This window comes from Mobula birostris, chromosome 4 (genome assembly GCF_030028105.1).
Source record: "Mobula birostris isolate sMobBir1 chromosome 4, sMobBir1.hap1, whole genome shotgun sequence".
NCBI lineage: Eukaryota > Metazoa > Chordata > Chondrichthyes > Myliobatiformes > Myliobatidae > Mobula > Mobula birostris.
The window spans coordinates 6,609,432-6,630,941 of record NC_092373.1 but is presented as its reverse complement, the minus strand read 5'-3'; the positions used below and the strand labels follow the sequence as shown (position 1 = coordinate 6,630,941).

Sequence of the window (21,510 nt, the reverse complement as noted above, 5' to 3'; positions counted from 1 at the left end):
CCAGGAGCTGGACCTGGTTGTCAATTTGAGACACACACCACTGGATGCATATAATAGTTAGAGGGAGCTTATCCCCACTAAACCCCCAACCCTGACTATGACAACTTTAAGAAAACCAGGTGCCAAATTAAACTAGTCACTTCTATCTGCGCATCATCCATATCCCTCTATTTGTGGGCAGAAGGGCCTGTACTGTGCTTTACTGTACTCTTTTCTGTATTATACAAGCTGTTGAGAGAGTGGAAGTCCTCTTGGAGTTGCAGGATTTCTTTTGTTGTGGGATAAACTCTCACACAGTGAGCAGTAGAGCACTGAGGGGTGTGATAGAACAGGGATCTGGGAATCGAGGTCCATCATTCCTTGAAAGTGGCGTCACAGGTGGATAGGGTCTTAAAGAAATCTTCTGGCACCTTGGCCTTCACAAATCAATGTACTGAGTACAAGAGTTGGGATGTTATGTTGCAATCGTATAAGATTTGGTGAGGCCTAATTTGGGGGTATTTTGTGCAGTTTTGGTCACCTACCTACAGGAAAGATGTAAATAAGATTGAAAGAGTGCAGAGAAAATTTACAAGGATGTTGCCAGAACTTGAGGACCTGAGTTATAGGGAGAGGTTAAACAGGTTTGGACTTCATTCCCTGGAACATAGGAGAATGAGGGGGGATTTGACAGAGGAATACAGAATGATGAGAGGTATAGATAAGGTAAGTGCAAGCAGGCTTTTTCCGCTGAGGTTGGGTGAGACTAGAACTAGAGGTCATGGTTAAGGGTGAAAGGTGAAGAACATGAGAAGGAACTTCATCACTCAGAGGATGGTGAGAGTGTGAACTGAGCTGCCAGCACGAGTGATGGAAGCAGGTTTGATTTGAAAAGTTAAGAGAATTTTGGATAGGTACATGGATGGGAGGGTATGGACAGCTATGGTCCGGGTGCAAGTCGATGGAACTAGGCAGTTTAAATGGTTTGGCATGGACCAGATGGGCCAAAAGGCCTGTTTCTGTGCTGTAGTATTCTATGACTCTGTGACTCTAAACCTCAGCATTTTGTCTTTCTTCAGGTTTTCAGATGTCTTCCCTCGGATCACGTGAAGAACAACAGTGACCTAGCGGCCTTCAACGCTAAGCAGGGTCTGGCGAGCGAGGATCCGGCCAAAGCTGCGGAAGAGCTAAAGAAGATCCACGGCTTCCTCGTCCAGTTCCCCTTCTACTTCTTGTCAGAGGAGAACTTGCTCCCGCCGCTCAGCACCAAGGAGCGGATGGTGCCGATGGAGGTGTGGACATGAGGGGAGAGTGGAAGAGAGTAGGATCAAGGGAAGAGACTGGCCACTCTGGTCACAGTATCTACAGGGGGGACCATGCGTCCAATAGTCAAGACCAGAGGTAGACCTGTCAAGTTTTCAGAGAACTAACAGACAAAAAAAAACTCAGGAGGGTCAGACTCTTCTATCAACAGTTACAGGACACACTAGCTCCATCGACTTGGAGAATTTCTGATTTCCTTGAGAGAATTTCTGATTTTCCTTCCCAGGCTATACCAACCTCTGAGATATTAGCACACTCTATAAATTTGGTGTTTTTATTTCAATAACATCCTGCATTATAGAATAGAGAACAGTACAGTGCAGTACAGGCCCTCCAGCCCACAATATTGTGCTGACCCTTTAACCTGCCCCAAGATCAATCTCACCCTTCCCTCCCACATAGCCCTCCGTTTTTCTATCATCCATGTGCCTAGCTGTGAGCCTCTATCTCAGTATGTTCAGGTGCTGATGTGGAAGGGGTTAATGTGTGTTAACATCATGTCTTCCTGGTTCAAAATGTGGAATGCAATATGAGACTATAAGACATAGCAGCAAAATGAGGCAATTCGGCCCATCGAGTCTGCCATTTCATCATGGCTGATTTATTATCCCTCTCAACACCATTTTCCAGACTTCTCCCTGTAACCATCGATGCCCTGACTAATCAAAACCTATCAATGTCGAAATATACCTAATGGCCTGGCCTCTACACCCATCTCCAGCAATGAATTCCACAGATTCACCAGTCATCTCCAGCAATGAATTCCACAGATTCACTACCTTCTGGCTAAAGGAATTACTCCTCATCTTTGTTCTAAGTTGACATACAGTACCTCTATTCTGAGGCTGTGCCCCTGGTCCTAGACTCCCCCACTACAGGAAACATCCTCACCAGATCCCCTCTATCTAGGTCTTTCAATATTCAATAGCTTTCAATTAGATCCCCCACCCCTATTCTTCTAAACTCCAATGAGGCCAGGCCGTAGAGCCATCAAACACTCCTCATACCTTAACCCTTTCATTCCCAGAAAGATTCATGTTATCCTCCTCGGACTCTCCTCGACAACTATCTGTTTACCCTCTAAATCTGCCCCCTACCCACCTCTCCAAATCTCCTCACAGGAACCAGCCTGTGCTATTCTACCCCTCTACTGTAGTATCAAGACAGATCAGTACGCACAATCAGCAAACTCCCCTAATCTCAGATTCAGAATTAACAACGGACTCAATGCTAGGTGCTTTTGGGAAAGAGAGCTCCAAGCTCCTGTCATCCTCTGTAACAAAATTCAAAGTTGAAAGGAAATTTATTATAAAAGTATGTGTATGTCACCAAATACTACCCTGAGATTTACTTTCTAGCAGGCATTCACGTTAGAACAAAGAAATACGATAGAATCAATGAAAAACTACACACAAAAGCTGACAAACAACTAATGTGCAAAAGAAGACAAAATCTGCAAATAAAAAAGAAACTAATAATAACAATAATAATAATAAATAAGTAAATAAATAACATTGAGAACATGAGTTGTAGAGTCCATGAAAATGAGTCCATAGATTATGGAATCGGTTCCGTGATGAGGTGAGTGAAGTTATTCACTCTGGTTCAGGAGCCTAATGGTTGAAGGGTAATATCTGTTTCTGAACCTGGTGGTGTGTGACCTAAATTGCCTCCTATCCAGCCCCTTGTCCCAACCTCCCCCCCGATATATTGGAACCATCGGTTTCTCTCAGTACTTTACTCCTCACCATCTGAAAACCATGGGATACCCAGATGCTGGAAATGTTTGGCTGATCGATCAGCATCGGTGAAGCAATGGTTTAGCTCAGTAGTGAAACCAGGAATCAGGTTCATTTGAAGTTGACAAGAAAGGGTGGGGGAAGGTGTGCGGTGGTAGTAGAGACAGATACATTCGGGGCTTTTAAACAGAGCGCAGTACAGCACAGGGACAGGCCTGCTAGTCGACGGTATTGTGCCAAGCCAATTAAGTTAATCTAATGACCAACTAAACGAATTCCCCCTGCCTACACAATATCCATATCCTTTCAATTTCCTCACATTCATGTGCCTGGCTATTAAAAATCAACGTACCCGCCTCTATCACCACCCAGGCAGCGCATTCCTGGCACCCACCAATCTCTGTGTAAGAAAACTTACCCCTCACATCTGCTTTGAAATTTACCCCCCTCACCTTGAATGCATGCCCTCTGGTATTAGACATTTCACCCCTGGGAAAAGGATACTCTCTGTCTACTCTGTCTGTGCCTCTCATAATCTTATAAACCTCTATCAGATCTCCCCTCAGCCTCAGAGAAAACAACCCACGATGGTCCGACCTCTCATTATAGCACCTGCCCTCTAATCCAGGTAACATCCTGGTGAAACTCTTCTACACCCTCTCCAACGACCTGACATTCTTCCTATAATGGGACGACCAGAATGATAAGCAATACTCCAGATGCGGCCTAACTAGAGTTTTATAAAGCTGCAACATAACTTTTTGACACTTGAACTCAGTGACTCAATTAGTAAAGGCAAGTAAGTCACCTGCCTTCTCAACCACCCTATCAATGTGTGTAACCACTTTCAGGCAGCTCTGAACTTGGGCCACAAGACCTCTCTGCTCATCAACACCGTCAAGGGCCTTGCCCTTAAACGTCATTACTTTCTATTTACATTGAACCTTCCAAGGTCAACACCACATTTGTCCAGGTTAAGAAGCTTAATTAGGCATGTGGATGATAGAAAAATGGGAGGGCTGTGGAGAAGGGAAGGGTTTGATTAATATTGAAGTAGGTTAAAAGATTAGCACAACATTGTGGGCTGAAGGGTCTGTGCTGTGCTGTACTGTTTTATAACTCAAGAAATTCTGCAGGTGCTGGAAATCCAGAGCAACACACACAAAATGCTGGAGGAGCTCAGCAAGTCAGGCAGCATTTGTGCAAATGAATAATCAGTTGACGTTTCGGGCTGAGACCCTTCTTCAGGTCTGGAAAGGAAGGGTGAAGTAGCCAGAAAGAAAAGGTTGGGAAAGGGGAAGGAGGACAAACTAGAAGGTGATACATGAAGCTGGGTGGGTGGGAAAGGTAAAGGGCTGGAGAAGAAGGAATCTGCTAGGAAGTGGAAGTGGACCATAGAGGAAAGGGAGGGAGGAGGGGACCCAAGAGGAGGTGATAGGCAGGTGAGGAGAGGTAAGAGGCCAAAGTGAAGACTAGAAGAATGGAGAAGGGGACAGAAAAACAATTTTACCAGAATTTTACTCCCAATTTTGAGTAATCATTAGTCACATTTTTTGCTTAGCATCTCTGCCTCCTAATCTCCTCCCACCTTGAAGCTCGGAATAGAGCGCCTGCTTTGGGAATCTGGTGAGGCAACTCGGGCAATATGGCATGCCTGTGGAAGTCAACAGTCTCAGGTTACTGGGGAAAGAGGGAATCGGAGACGCGAGAGGCTACAGGCGCTGGAATCTGGAGCAACACACCTCCTGCTAGAGAAACTCAGCAGGTCGAACTGTGTCTGTGAGGGGTCGCAGAAGGGCTGTAGGGACTGCCGGCATTTTGGGCTGACAGCCTGCATCAAATCAAATCAAAGCCAATCAAAGTAAGTTTATTATCAAAGTTCAAATACAACCCTGACTTTCATTTTCTTGTGAGCATTCACACTAAATAGAAAGGAACACAATAGAATCAATGAAAGATCAAAACAAGATGGATGGATCAACAACCAGTGTACAAAAGACAACAAACTGTGCAGAAATTTTAAAAGAGCAAACTACTAATAATAAATAAATAAACGATAAATATTAGAACATAAGATGAAGAATCCTTGAAAGTGAGCCCAGAGGTTTCAGTGATGGTGTGAGTGAAGTTATCTATGCTGGTTCAGGAGCCTATGGGTGGAGGGGTAATAACTGTTCCTGAACTTGGTGGTGTAGGTTCCTCCTTCCTGAGTAGAGAGCATGGCCTGGATGGTGGACATCTTTGATGGTGGAGGCTGCTTTACTGCAACTGTGCTCTGCGTAGATGCACTCAATGGCGCTTGGGTTCCAAGGATCCCTGAAAGGTTGACAGCTCTTTCCCTCACATAGATGCCCCTTGACCCATTGAGTTCTGGCCCCACCCAGATTGTTGGGCCTGTTCTTGACTGGGAGGCAAGAGCAAATATATTTAAGGATGGAATTATAGAAATAAAAGGCATCGAGGGTTAGGGGAGAGAGTGGGAATATGGTTACACAAAATGCTGGAGGAAATCAGCAGGTCAGGGTGCGTCTATAGAGGGGAATAGACCGTCGATGTTTGGGCTGAGACCTTTCATCAGGAATCATCAGGCCTCAGTCTGAAACATCACATTTAGTGCAGTAACCAAAAGTGTCCCCTAGCACCGTGACGGCAGTGGTGATTTAATTCAAGGGTATTGTCGTCTGACTATACAACCAAACGAACCAATGTTCCTCCAGACCACGGTGCACCCACAAAACATATATCGCACACAGCACATAAAACAAAATATTATCATGAATAAGTTAATAAATATAATTCAAAATGCATATAGTGAACAGCTCACTGTCCCTGTGACGAGACCTCGGCGATGACAGGGTATTCATTAGTCTCACAGCCTGAGGGAAGAAGCTGTTACCCAGTCTGACCGTCCTAGTCCTGAAGCTCCTATACCTCCTTCCTGATGGTAGTGGGTCAGAGAGATTGTGGATGGGTGGTAGGGTTGCTCGCCTACAACACTCCTGGTAAATGTCATAAATACATCAGGCACAATCAGAATCTCATTTATTAGCACTAACTTAGCTCATATGGAACCTCCTTCTCCCATGGTCCACTCGTCTCCCCCATTAGATTCCTTCTTCAGCCCTTTACCTCTCTCAGCTTCTCGCTTATTCTCCCATCCGCGACCCACCTCACCTATCATCTGCCAGCTCGTAATTCTCCTGCCCCCACCGCCTTATTCTGACTTCTTCTCCCTTCCTTTTCCAGTCCTGTTGAAGGGCCTCAGCCTGACACAGCAACTCTTTATTCTTCTCCATAGATGCCGCCTGACCTGCTGAGTTCCTCTGGCATTTTGTGTGTGTTGCTCTTGATTTTCAACATCTGCAGAATCTCTTGTGTTGATGGTTATTGTGATAGACAGTCTGCCATATTGCATTGAATAGTGGGGTAGTTTCGAAGGGCTGAATGCCCTACTCCTGATTGTTTTTGATGTTTCTTTAAATGTAAGCTTGGAGGATTGTGGTAGGGGTGAACAAAGGTGGAGATGTTTGCTGGGGGAATGAGGCACAGTCCCAAGGACAGGATGATAGGAAGAGGCCAGAATTGGAGGTGCATGGAACTATTGGAGAAAGGACGGGGGTTGGTTGAGGATGATGGTAAATCTGGGGATGTGTAAGAGGCCAGAGATGGCATTTCCTGAGACCCAGCATCACTTGGCTCAGAGGAGACCTCACATTCCATTCACCAAACCCTTTCTACTGTGCCTGGCTGGTGCAGTGCTAGACAAGAAGACACAGGAGCAGAATTATCTGCATGAACAGTATGTAAGACAAGTTTTTCATCGTATCACAGTATGTGTCACTAACCAATTCCAATTCCATTTCCAATCCCACCAACAAATGTAGAAATAAGACATAGGAACAGAATTAGGCAGTTCAGCCCAAAAATTATGCTCCACCACTCCATCATGGCGGATCTGTTGTCCTTCTCCATCCCAGTCTCCTGCCTTCTCCCCATAACCTTTGATACCCTTACTATTCAAGATCTTAGCGACCTTCGATGACTCGGCCTCCACAGCTGTCTGTGGCAATGAATTCTACAGATTCACCACCCTCTGGCTAAAGAAATTGTTCCTCATCTCTGTTCTGAATTTACATCCCTCTATGCTGGGTCTGTGCCCTCTGGTCCTAGACTACCCCACTATAAGAAATAACCTCTCTACATTCCTCTCCATATAGGCCTTGTCAAATCCAAAGGGCTTCAACGAGATCCCCCCTCATTCTTCTAGACTCCAGTGAGTACTGACCCAGAGCCATCCAATGCTCCTCGTTTGTTAACCTTTTCATTCATGGGATCATTCTTGTGAACCTCTACTGGTCCCTCTCCAATGGCAGTACATCCTTTGTTAAATAAGGGCCCTAAGACTGCTCACAATACTGTCTGAGCAGTGCCTTATAAAGCCTCAGCATTACATCTTGCTTTTATACTCTAGACCCCTGGAAATGAACACTAACATTGCATTTGCCTTCCTTACCACCGACTCAACCTGCAAGTTATTCTTTAGGGAATCCTGCACAAGGGCTCCCAAATCCTTTTCAAATCTTTTTATTATTATATTATTCAAAAAAAAATAACACGAGTACATCGAAGTAGCAACACTTACAATGTCTCAAGGAAACAAAACATTATCTTAAAGATTGAAAAATTTTGTGATAATTTAAAAAAACCCTACTTAGCAGAATAAGTGGGGGAAAAACCCCCATTAGGTGTACAACCCCGGAGCCATGCGTCATACAAAAAGCTTCTAAAAATAAATATCAAACCGCCAGCAAGAAAGAAAAATATACCAAAAAATTTACAATTAGATCGTGGAGAAAATCTATCAATTAGCTCAAATGATAATAACGAGCAAATGAGCCCCATCGTTTCTCAAAATCAAATAAAGGCTCAAAGGTTCGACTTCTAATTTTCTCCAAACTAAGACGTAGCATCACTTGAGAGAACCATTGTGACAAGGACTCCCAGATCCCTTGGCACCTCTGATTTCTAAATTTCCCCCCCATTTAGAAAGTAGTCCACACTTTTATTCCTTCTACCAAAGTGCCTGATGTGTTCAGGGGGGCAGCTGCTTTCATAGCCCCCCTCCCCTTTGGCCTTACAAGCGACCACTGGGTAACAGGTGGGGTCTCAAGGTGAGAGGGGAATGTACGTCAATACACTCGGAGTGGGTTGGGAGGGCTGCCAAGCACAGGGAGCTTCCGACTGGTGCACAGTGTCTGGCTTTGTTCACCCCTCACCAAGAACTCTCCTTATTGACTCAGTCATAGAATACTGTTGGACAGAAAAAGCCCTGTCTATTCTGTGCTGAACTATTAATCTGCTGAATCCCATTGACCTGCACATGAGTGATACCCTTTCACATCCCTCCCATCCACGAATCTATCCAAATTTCTCTTAAATGTTGAAATCAAATCCACGTACACCACTTCCACTGGTAGTTGATTTCACACTCGCACCATCCTCTGACTGAAAAAGTTCCCCTTAGGGTCGCCATGAACATTTCACCTTTCACCCTTACCCCACGACCCAGTCTCACCCAGCCTCAGTAGAAAAAGCCTGCTTGCATTTACCCTGACTATGCCCTCTTGACGGTGTACACCTCTATCAAATCTCCCCTGATTCTCCTACGCTCCAGGGAATAACCTCATAAACTCTTCTTGGGTTTCCAGCCAAGTTCAGGTATTGATTTTTACTGATATTTCGATGACAAACTGTGTCATTTTCATCAGGGTTGCTGTCTATGCATGTCTAGCTCAATGGTACATGTACTCGTCTCCCACAGACCGTCCCTCCTGGGAGCTGAGTGTTTACCATCGGATAAGACGTGCCTAGGCATCTTCCCTGATGAAGGCATTGAAACATTGGTTAAAATCGACACCTGGACCCGGCTGTGATGAGAATCCTTGAACAGGATAGTTTGGACCCAAATGCTGGGGTACCTGAAGCAAGGTTTGAGATACGGCATCAAACTCAATCTGAGCACAAAACAAACGGTAGATGATATCACTAGTAGGGTTACGATTGGTCATCGAACGGCAGTTCAGGTGTTCTTTAAATACTCAATTCTTGGCGTGAAAACCATGATTGCCAATTAGCGGGACTGTCCGAAATTTTTAAAGGGGCCACCCTCCGGAGGCAGTTAGAGTGTCTAAACCTCGGAAGCTGGCGTGGATGGGTGAGTGTTGTAACACCAGCTAGAAGCCCAAGAAGCGTTTATCTGTCATATACACCAGGAAAGCACCAGACCCTTATTCAAACTTTCCCTGTCACTCAGATCCTCAAGTCCTGGCAATGTCCTTGTAAATTTTCTCTGCACTCTTTCAATCTTATTGACACCTTTCCAAAAGTGCACACAATACTCCAAATTAGATCCCAATATTGTCTTATACAATTTCAAGGTAACATCCCAACTCCTGTACTCAGTACATTGATGATAAGAAGGCCAATGTGCCAAAAGCTTTATGACCCTGTCTACTGACGTTCTGCCTGTCACAATCTTTGCTATTTAATTAGCATCATCTCATAACATTAATAATTCTGATTTATTATTCAAAACACATAATGAAATGCGTCATTTGCATTAGCTACCAACACAACCTTACAAACTATGCAAATTTTTCCAGACTTTCTTAACCCCCTGCAGTCCAGGGGAAGGTGCTCCCACGGCACTGTTGGGGAGGGAGTTCCAGGGTTAAGACCCAGTGGTGATGAAGGAAGAGCGATCTGTTCTACTCAGATTCAGATTCAATCATTTATTGAAACACAGTGCAATGCATTGCTGGCATCTTAAGGATGTACTGGGGGCAGCCACACATTCCAGTGCCAGCATCGCATGTCCACAATGTTTGACAGAAGAACACAGAACACAACACAACAACCTGCAAAGGAACAACAACCAGACAAGTCCCCATTCTTGCTTCCTCCCACCCACTCACACCTACAGTCCTCTCACCCCAGGGCAGGCTGCCTTCAGCCTCCGGAGGACTCAGACTTGGAGTCACTGGGCCTTCAACTTCTCCAGGGATTTGGTGGCTCTGGGTTCTGGACATGGAGAAACTCCACACAGGCAGAGCAGGGCCTGTGATGGGAATCGAATCCGGGTCTCCAAAGCGACGAGGCAGTGGCTCTACCTGCTGTGTCAGTGTAAATGTTCACCATTAATGTAATGTGGATCATTTAGAAAGGAAAGGAGGGGGAGATCCAGGAGGTGGTGAAGGCAACCAGAAAGGGGAGTGGAAAAGTAGAGAAGAGAGGAGGAGAATTTACCAGAAGTTGGAGAAATGGACGTTCATGTCATTAGGTTGGAGGCTACCCAGGTGGAGAGTGAGGTATCGCTCCTGCAGCCTGAGAGACGACTCGTCATGACATGGTCATGGACTGACATGTCAGAATGGAATGGGGAACGGTTGACCATCCTCCTTCCCTTTCATGCCCCGTCTCAGTGCAACTCAACAATACTCGTTGTTAGCCAAACATTGCAAGGCCAGTGTAATTGCCCTGTAGTGGGGTGGTCATGCATCAGTGGTATCAGAAGGATGCGATGCCCGGTATAACTGCACCTGTCTGTGCCACTGCGCACTACTGGCGTGACAATCCTGCTGTGACAGTGCTGGAGAGCACCACGTAATTCTGTAGCAATGCACTGCGGGTGCAGTCCTCCGACAGCCACCCATTTTAATTCCAGTCCCCATTCCCATCGCACGTCGGTCCATGATGAGGCCACACTCGGGCTGGAGGATCAGGGTATTTCATCAGGGTGGCCTCCAACCTGATGGCAAGAATGTTACTTTTTCTCCAACTTCCTGTAATTTTTCCCCCTCCACTTCTATCAAATCCCCCATTCTGGCTCCCCTCTCACCTGCCTCTGCTCCTCCTTCCCTTTCTCCCATGGTCTTCTCTCCGCTCCTGTCAGATTCCTTTTTCTCCGGCCCTTTGCCTTTTCCAACCACCTCCCCCCAGCTTCTCACTTCACCCCCCCCCCCACCCACCCACATTCCCCTCACCTGGTCTCCCCTATCACCTGCCAGCTTGCACTCCTTCCTCTCCCCACCTTATTATCCTGGCTCCTTCCCCCTTGCTTTCCAGTCCTGATGAAGCCTCTCAGCCCGAAACACCGACTGACTCGCTGTTTCTCCGGTATTCCGAGTGTGGTGCTGCTAATGTGATGATGGTGGTGTAATTGTGAACTATGTGTAACCGTAGTACTGGAATGATAATGGGGGTGTTATTGTGCACTACTGTGTAATTGTGAACTATCTGTGTAACAGCACATGATTGGTGTCGTTACCACCAGCTGCTGAGTTGTGTCGGAGACGTACTCATGCTCGGTCAAACTCCGGATGCGGGTCATGTGCAGTGCCGCAGAGTGAGAGAGGCTTCGGCCGCTGTAACTGGCATCGGGACTGTGCCAGGACCTCATTCCAGTGGCCAGCCGCTTGCGGGGTTTAACCTCAGTAAGAATGCTTCACAGAAAGGGGAGGTCTCCAGAGAGAAGGTTGTTCCTTCCAGTGGTATCCAGGGGGAAACCTTGGAGGCCAAAAACTGTACAGAACAGCAGCGAAAGTCATGTAAATAATACTAATTAATTAAATGATTTTAAAATATGCTGGATTCAAAGATCAAAGTCCATTTATTATAAAATAGTATATGTTACCACATACTACCTTGAGATTCATTTTCTTGCGGGCATTCACAGGAAAAAGACTAGAATCCACAGAAAGACTGACAAACAACCGATCTGCAAAAAACAGACTGAGAATATCAGATGTAAAGAGTCTGTGAAAATTAGTCTGTAGGTTGCAGAATCAGTTCAGTGCTGTGGTGAATGAAATTATCAACATTGGTCCAGGAGCATGACGGTTGAGGGGTAGCAAGTGTTCCTGACCCTGGTGGTGTGGGTCCTGAGGCTCCTGTGCCTCCTGCCCATTGGTAGCAGTGAGAGGAGCGTGCCCTGGGTGGTCGGGGTCCCTGATGATGGATGCTGCTTTCTTGTGACAGTGCCCCTGGGGGAAGTCCTCACTGGTGAGGAGGATTTTCCCTGTGATGCACTGGGATGTATCCACGACCTTTTGTAGTCTCTGCTGTTCCTGGCCATTGGTGTTTCCATACCAGGCCAAGATGCAACCAGTCAGATTAGTTTGGTTTCATTTGTCACATGACATTGGAGAGGGTTCAGAGGGAGTTCATAAGAATGATTCTGGGATTGAAAGGCTTATCGTATGAGGAGTGTTTGGGCTCTGGGCCTGTACTCACTGGGCTTTAGAAGAATGAGGGGGGATCTCATTGAAACTTATCGAATATTGAAAGGCCTAGCTGGAGTGGATGTGGGGAGTTTGTTTCCTATAGTGGGGGAGTCTAGGACCAGAGGACACAGCTGGAGTGGATGTGGGGAGGATGTTTCCTATAGTGTGGGGAGTCTGGGACCAGAGGGCACAGATAGAGTGGATGTGGAGAGGATGTTTCCTATAGTGGAGGAGTCTAGGACCAGAGGACACAGATAGAGTGGATGTGGGGAGGATGTTTCCTATAGTGGGGGAGTCCAGGACCAGAGGACACAGATAGAGTGGATGTGGGGAGGATGTTTCCTATAGTGGGGGAGTCTAGGACCAGAGGACACAGCTGGAGTGGATGTGGGGAGGATGTTTCCTATAGTGGGGGAGTCTGGGACCAGAGGACACAGCTGGAGTGGATGTGGGGAGTTTGTTTCCTATAGTGGGGGAGTCTAGGACCAGAGGACACAGCTGGAGTGGATGTGGGGAGGATGTTTCCTATAGTGGGGGAGTCTGGGACCAGAGGACACAGCTGGAGTGGATGTGGGGAGTTTGTTTCCTATAGTGGGGGAGTCTAGGACCAGAGGACACAGCTGGAGTGGATGTGGGGAGGATGTTTCCTATAGTGGGGGAGTCTGGGACCAGAGGACACAGCCTCAGAACAGAGACTTTTGGAAGAGAGATGAGGAGGAATTTCTTCAGTCAGAAGGTGGTGAATCTGAAATTCATTGCTGCAGGCAGCTGTGGAGGCCAAGTCACGTAAAACAGAGATTGAGTGGTTCTTGATCATTCAGGGTATAAAATGTTCCAGGGAGAAGGCAGAATAATGGGATCAGCCATGATCAAATGGTATAGCAGGCTCAATGGGCCGAATCTGCTCCAGTGTCTATGGTCCTATGAACACTGAAACATGCAGTGAACTGTGCCATTTGTGTCCAATGAAAGTAAGTGAGAATGCGCTGGGCAGCCCACAAGCCGACAGCGTACCCACAACCGACTTCCAGGTATTTTACTTACTGTGTATGCAGAGAAGTCTGTCAGATCAGTAACAGCTTTGTAACATAATTGAGCATCAGGGTTGTGCATGACCAGGGAGCCGTGTACGAGACACCAGAGACACCATTAGTGCTCTTCATGGTGGAGAAGGTTTCATACAAACTCACAGTGAGACCCTTAGTCATGGTCATAGTCATAGTCATACTTTATTGATCCTGGGGGAAACTGGTTTTCGTTACAGATGCACCATAAATAATAAATAGTAATAAAACCATAAATAGTTAAATAGTAATATGTAAATTATGCCAGGAAATAAGTCCAGGACCAGCCTATTGGCTCAGGGTGTCTGACCCTCCAAGGGAGGAGTTGTAAAGTTTGATGGCCACAGGCAGAAATGACTTCTTATGACGCTCTGTGTTGCATCTCGGTGGAATGAGTCTCTGGCTGAATGTACTCCTGTGCCCACCCAGTACATTATGTAGTGGATGGGAGACATTGTCCAAGATGGCATGCAACTTGGACAGCATCCTCTTTTCAGACACCACCATCAGAGAGTCCAGTTCCATCCCCACAACATCACTGGCCTTATGAATGAGTTTGTTGATTCTTTTGGTGTCTGCTACCCTCAGCCTGCTGCCCCAGCACACAACAGCAAACATGATAACACTGGCCACCACAGACTTGTAGAACATCCTCAGCATTGTCCAACAGATGTTAAAGGACCTCAGTCTCCTCAGGAAATAGAGACGGCTCTGACCCTTCTTGTAGACAGCCTCAGTGTTCTTTGACCAGTCCAGTTTATTGTCAATTCGTATCCCCAGGTATTTGTAATTCCCCACCATGGCCACACTGACCCCCTGGATGGAAACAGGGGTCACCGGTACCTTAGCTTTCCTCGGGTCTACCACCAGCTCCTTAGTCTTTATCACATTAAGCTGCAGATAATTCTGCTCACACCATGTGACAAAGTTTCCTATGGTAACCCTGTACTCAGTCTCATCTCCCTTGCTGATGCATCCAACTATGGCAGAGCCATCAGAAAACTTCTAAAGATGATAAGACCCTGTGCAGTAGTTGAAGTTCGAGGTGTAAATGGTGAAGAGAAAGGGAGACAAGACAGTCCCCTGTGGAGCCCCAGTGCTGCTGATCACTCTGTCGGACACACAGTGTTGCAAGCACACGTACTGTGGTCTGCCAGTCAGGTAATCAAGAATCCATGACACCAGGAAAGCATCCACCTGCATCGCTGTCAGCTTCTCCCCCAGAGGAGCAGGGCGGATGGTGTTGAATGCACTGGAGAAGTCAAAAAACATGACCCTCACAGCGCTCGCTGGCTTGTCCAGGTGGGCGTAGACACAGTTCAGCAGGTAGACGATGGCATCTTCAACTCCTAGTCGGGGCTGGTAGACGAACTGGAGGGGATCTAAGTGTGGCTTGACCATAGGCCGGAGCAGCTCCAGAACAAGTCTCTCCAGGGTCTTCATGATGTGGGAGGTCAATGCCACCGGTCTGTAGTCATTGAGGCCGCCGGGGTGTGGCGTCTTCGGCACAGGGACGAGGCAGGACGTCTTCCACAGTATAGGAACCCTCCAGAGCCTCAGCCTCAGGTTGAATACATGGCAAAGTACTCCATATAGCTGAGGGGCACAGGCTTTGAGCACCCTGGTACTGACACCATCCGGTCCTGCAGCCTTGCTTGGGTTGAGACGTTTCAGCTGTCTTCAGAGAACATTTACAACATCAGCACCGAGGGGTTGTTGATGGCTGAGTGTGGTGGTGAACCATGGGCTGCAGTCATAGAGGTATCGACACTAAGCATAGAAACAGGCCCTTTTCTCCATCCAGTCGGTGCCAGACTATGATTCGGCCTGGTCCCATCGATCTGCAGCCAATCCACAGCCCTCCACACTCCTCCCATCCATGTACTGATCGAAATTTCTCTGAAATCTTCAAATTGAACCCACATCCATACTGGCAGCTCATTCCTCACTCTCGTCACCCCTGATCGGAGAAGATCCCCATCATGTTCTCCTTAAACACTTCACCTTTCACCCCTCACCCATGACCTCTAGTTCTAGTCCCACCCAACTTCAGTGGAAAAAAGCCTGCTTGCATTTACTCTATCTATACCCTTCATCATTTTGTGCTCCTCTATCAAATCTCCTCTCATTCTCCTGTGCTCCAGGGAATAGAGTCCTAACCTGTTCAATCTTACCCTGTAACTCAGGTCCTCAAGTCCCAGCAACATCCCGGTAAATTTTCTCTGCACTCTTTCAGTCTTATTGATATATTTTCTGTAGGTAGATGATGAAAGCTATACACAATACTCCAACTTAGGCCTCACCAACGTTATTGACATAACAAACACGAGGGAGTCTGCAGATGCTGGAAATCCAGAGCAACACACACAAACTGCCGGAGGAACTCAGCAGGTCAGGCAGCATCTGTGGAAATGAAGAAACAGTCAACGTTTCAGGCCGAGACTCTTCCTCAGGACTGAAAAGGAAGGGGTGGTTGCCAGAATAAAAAGGTGGGGGGAAGAGAAGGAGGCTAACAGGAAGGTAATGGGTGAAGTCATGTGGGTGGGAAAGGTCAAGGGCTGGAGAAGAAAGAATCTGATAAGAGAGGAGGGTGGACCACAGGAGAAAGGGAAGGAGGAGGGGACCCAGATGGAAATTATAGGACACTGAGAAGAAATGAAAGGTCGGAGTGGGGAATCCAGCAATGGGGTGGTATTCATTTACCGAAGGAAAAATTGATTATCATGCCATCAGGTGGAGGCTACCCAGATGGAGTAGAAACATAGAAAACCTACAGCACAATACAGGCCCTTCGGCCCACAAAGCTGCGCTGAATATCTCCTTACCTTAGAACTACCAAGGCTTACCCATAGCCCTCTATTCTTCTAAGCTCCGTGTATCCATCCAGGAGTCTCTTAAAAGACCCTATCATTTCCGCCTCCACCACCATTGCCGGCAGCCCATTCCACACACTCACCACTCTCTGTGTAAAAACCTTACCCCTGACATCTCCTCTGTACCTACTCCCCAGCACCTTAAAGCTATGCCCTCTCGTGCTAGCCATTTCAGCCCTGGGAAAAAGCCTCTGACTATCCACACGATCAATGCCTCATTATCTTGTATGCCTCTATCAGGTCACCTCTCATCCTTGGTAACTCCAAAGAAAAAAGGCCAAGTTCACTCAACCTATTCTCATAAGGCATGCTCTCCAGTCCAGGCAACATCCTTGTAGATCTCCTCTGCACCCTTTCTATGGTTTCCACGTCCTTCCTATAGTGAGGTGACCAGAACTGAGCACAGTACTCCAAGTGGGGTCTGACCAAGGTTCTATATAGCTGCAACATTACCTCTCGGCTCTGAAACTCAATCCCATGATTTATGAAGGCCAATGCACTGTATGCCTTCTTAACCACAGAGTCAATCTGTGTAGCAGCTTTGAGTGTCCTATGGACTCGGACCCCAAGATCCCTCTGATCCTCCACAATGCCAAGATTCTTGCCATTAATGGTATAGTTTGCCATCATATTTGGCCTACCAAAATGAACCACCTCACACTTATCTGGGTTGAACTCCATCTGCCACTTCTCAGCCCAGATTTGCATCCTATCAATGTCCCATTGTAAACTCTGACAGCCCTCCACACTATCCACAACACCCCCAACCTTTGTGTCATCAGAAAACTTACTAACCCATCCCTCCACTTCCTCATCCAGGTCATTTATAAAAATCACGAAGAGTAGGGGTCCCAGAACAGATCCCTGAGGCACACCACTGGTCACCGACCTCCATGCAGAATATGACCCGTCATTTTACTTTATACTTTACACTACAGCCACTCTTTCCCTTCTGTGGGAAAGCCAGTTCTGGATCCACAAAGCAATATCCCCTTGGATCCCCTGCCTCCTTACTTTCTCAGTAAGCCTTGCATGGGGTACCTTATCAAGTGCCTTTTTAAATGTTTGGCCACTGGAAAGTGCCGCGGAGGAGCTCGACAAAGTGGTCCCTTGATTTACGACGAGTCTAAACAACGTAGAGGAGGCCACATCAGGAGCACCTGATACGATAAGACTACTCCGGCAGGTTCACAGGTGAAGTGTTGCCTCGCTTGGAAGGACTGCTTGATCCCCTGAATGGAGGGAGGGAGGAGGTGTATGGGCAGGTGTAGCACTTGGGGCCACTTGCAGGGTTAAGTGCTGGGAGGGACGAACGGACAAGAAAATCGTGAGGGAGCAATCCCTGCTGAAAGCGGAGGGGAGGGGAAGGTAAAGATATACCTGGTGGTCAGATCCCTTTAGAGATGGCAGAGGCTGAAGAGAGTGATGTGTTGAATGCCAAGGCTCATGGGGCAGTAGGTAAGGACACGAGGGAAGCTGTCATTGTCAAGGCGTTGGGAAGATGGGGTGTGTGCGGAAGTCCGGGAAATGCGGGTGAGGGCTGCGTGAATAGTAGAGGGGAGGGAAACCCCATTCTTTAAAGGAGGACATCTCTGATGTCCTGAAACAGAAAACTGTGCTCCGGGAACAGATGCAGTGGAGGCAAAGAAACTGAGAAATGGGAATACCATTTTTGCAGGAGACAAGGTGGGAAGAGGTATAGTCAAGATAACCATGGGAATCAGTAGGTTTGAAAAAGAGAGCTTATCTCCAGGGATGGAGGCAGAGAGATCGAGAAAGAGGAGGGAGATGTCGGAAATGGACCAACTGAATTTAAGGGCAGGGTGGAAGTTAGAGACAAATTTAAGGAAATTGACGAGCTCACCATTGGTGCATGAGCAACACCAATACAACGTTAATGAGCGGAGGAAGAGTGAGGGGTATAACCTCGAACATAGACTGGTCTACAGAGCCACGGAATAGGCAGGCATAGCCGGGGCCTCTGCGGGTGCCCGTGGCTACCCCCTGAGTCTAGAGAAAGAGGGAGGAGCCGAAGAAAATTTTTCAGGGTGAGGACTGCCAGATAGAGGAGGGTGGTGGTGGAGGGGGATGGGGTGGTTCTTTGCTCAAGAAAGAAGTGGAGAGCTTTGAGGCCTTCCTGACTGGGGATAGAAGTGTATGGGGACAGAACATCCATGGTGCAGGTGAGGCGGACAGGGCCAGGGGACAGGAAGTTACTGAGGGCATGGGGAGCGTCGCGGATGTAGGTGGGGAGGGACTGAACCAAGGGCGACAGAATGGAATTGAGATATGAGGACACGGGTTCAGTGGGGCAGGAGCAGGCAGAGACAACGGGCCTACCCGGACAGTCCGGTTTGTGGATCCTGTGTAGGGGTGGGGTAAGGGTCCCATGAGTCTGGTGGCTGTGGATGGAGTTCTCCAGACCGGATGAGATCAGTAATGGTGGCAGAGACAGTTTTCCGGGAAAAACCCAGAGGATGGGCAAGGGGTATAGTCAGAGGGACAGAGGGAGAAAAAGGAGAGAGAAAGAAAGAATGTGTGTACATAGGTAAATAAATAAAGGATGGGGTATGAGGGGGAGGTGGGGTATTCATACCCCATCCGTTATTTATTTATTTATACACACATTCTTTCTCTCTCTCTCTCCTTTTTCTCCCTCTGTCCCTCTCACTATACCCCTTGCCCATCCTCTGGGTTTCTTCCCCCACTCCTCCTTATCTTTCTCCCTGGGCCTCCTGTCCCATGATCCTCTCATATCCCTTTTGCCAATCACCTGTCCGGCTCTTGGCTCCATCCCTCCCCCTCCTGTCTTCTCCTATCATTTCGGATCTCCCCCTCCCCCTCCCACTTTCAAATCTCTTACTAGCTCTTCTTTCAGTTAGTCCTGACGAAGGGTCTCGGCCCGAAACGATGACTGTACCTCTTCCTATAGATGCTGCCTGGCCTGCTGCGTTCAGCAGCAAATTTGATGTGTGTTGCTTGAATTTCCAGCATCTGCAGAATTCCTCGTGTTTGCTCTATTCCTGCTGGTACTTTTCCTGTAATGCCATGGGCTCTTATCTTGCTCAGCAATGTCATACGTGGCACCTTGTTAAAGGCCTTCTGAAAACCCAAGTTAACTACATCCACTGATTCTCCTTGTGTATCCTGCTAGTCATTTCCTCAGAGGATTCCAGCAGATTGTCAGGCAATATTTCCCTTGAGGAAACCATGCTGAGTACAGTCTATTTTATCATGTGCCTCCAAGCACCCCAAAATCTCATCTTAACAATCACATTCAACATCTCCCCATCCACTAAGGTCTGACTAACTGGCCTATAATTTTCTTTTTTCTGCCTCCCTCCATTCTTAAAGAGTGGAGTGATATTTTCAATTTTCCAGTCCTTCAGTACCAATCAGAATCTAGTGACTCTTGAAAGATCATTACTAATGCCTCCACAATCTCTTCAGAACTCTGGGGTGTACAGCACCTGATCCAGGTGAATTATCCACCTTCAGACCTTTCAGTCTCCCAGGCACCTTCTCCCTAATAACAACAACTTCAGTCACTTCTGCCCACTGACACTCTCAAACTTCTACCGAACAGCTAGTGTCTTCCACAATGAAGACCGATGCAAAATACGTATTCAGTCCATCCCCATTACTACCCCTCCAACATATTTGAATATGCGTGGTATATGGAATAAGGTAAATGAATTTACAACACAGTTGTAGATTGGCAGGTATGATGTTGTAGGAATCATGGCTGAAAGATGATAGCTGGGAGCTTAATATCCAAGGATACAGAGTGTATCGAAAGGACAGGCAGGAAGTCAGAGGGGGTGGCACTGCTCTGATGGTAAAAAAATGAAATCAAATCATTAGAAAGAGGAGACATAGGGTCAGAAGGTGTTGAGTGATTGTGAAAAGAGCTATAAGGAACTGCAAGGGTAAATAGACCCTGATGGGAGTTGTATACAGACCCCAACAATGGTAAGGATATGGTCTACAAATTACAACGGGAGATAGAAAATGCATGCCAAAAGGGCAATGTTACAATAGTCTTGGGGGGCTTCAATATGCAGGTGGATTGGGAAAATCAGGTTGGTGCTGGATTCCAGGAGGGGAAGTTTCTAGAATGCCTACAAGATGGCTTTTTAGAGCAGCTCCTGGTTGAGCCCACTAGAAGATCGGCTATTCTGGGTTGGGTGTTGTGCAATGAACCAGAATTGACTAGAGAACTTAAAGTAAAAGATTCTTAGGGGCAAGTGATCATATGATAGAATTCTCCCTGAAATTTGAGAAGGAGAAGCTAAAGTCACATGTATCAGTATTACAGTAGAGTAAACAGAATTACGGAGGGCTTGACCAGAATTGTTCGGAAAAGAGCACTGGCAGGGATGACACCTGAACAGCAATGGCTGGAATTTCTGGAAGCAATTCGGAAAGCACCGAATATATACATCCCAAAGAGGAAGAAATATTCTAAAGGGAAGAGGACACCACTGGGGCTAACAAGAGAAGTGAAAGCCAAATAATAAAGGACATGGAGCAAAGATTAGTGGGAAGTTAGAGGATTGGGAAGCTTTTGAAAACCAGCAGAAGGCAACTAAATAATCATTAAGAAAGTAAAGCCAATAACATTAAACACGATACCAATAGTTTCTTCAGATACATGAAGTGTAAAAGAGAGGTGAGAGTGGATATCGGACCACTGGAAAACGATGCTGGAGAGGTAATAATGGGGGACAAGGAAATGGTGGATGAACTGAATAAGTATTTCTCATCAGTCTTCACTGTGGAAGCAATGTTAGCATTCATTTCAAGAGGACTAGAATATAAAAGCAAGGCTGTAATGTTGAAACTTTATAAAGCACTGGTGAAGCCTCACTTGGAGTTCTGTGAGCAGGTTTGGTACCCTTATCTTAGAAAGGACGTACTGAAACTAGAGAGGGTTCAAAGGAGGTTCACAAAAATGATTCCAGTATTAATCAGCTTGTCATGTGAAGAGTGTTTGATGGTTCTGGGCCTATTATTCGCTGGAATTCAGAAGAATGAGGGGTGACCTCATTGAACCCCATCGAATGGTGAAAGGCCTTGATAGAGTGGACGTGGAGAAGATGTTTCCTATGGTGGGTGACTCTGAGACCAGAGGACACAGCCTCAGAATGGAAGAGCATACTTTTAGAATGGAGATAAGGAGGACTTTCTTTAGCCAGAGAGTGGTGAATCTGTGGAATTCTTTGCCACAGGCAGCTGTGGAGGCCAAGAC

At 46.8% G+C, this 21,510-nt stretch overlaps 1 protein-coding gene across 2 annotated transcripts in view; it reads left to right on the top strand.

Annotated features, from left to right (window-relative positions):
• Positions 1-11,717, top strand: part of LOC140196145 (phospholipase D1-like) — a 225,430-nt gene extending 213,713 nt beyond the window's left edge. For both annotated transcript variants that reach the window (XM_072254882.1, XM_072254881.1), the window contains one exon: positions 1,059-11,717. In XM_072254882.1, the coding sequence (XP_072110983.1) occupies positions 1,059-1,283 (225 nt within the window). In that variant the 3' untranslated portion in view covers positions 1,284-11,717. The remainder of the gene's footprint in view (positions 1-1,058) is intronic.
• Positions 11,718-21,510: the final 9,793 nt, after the last annotated feature.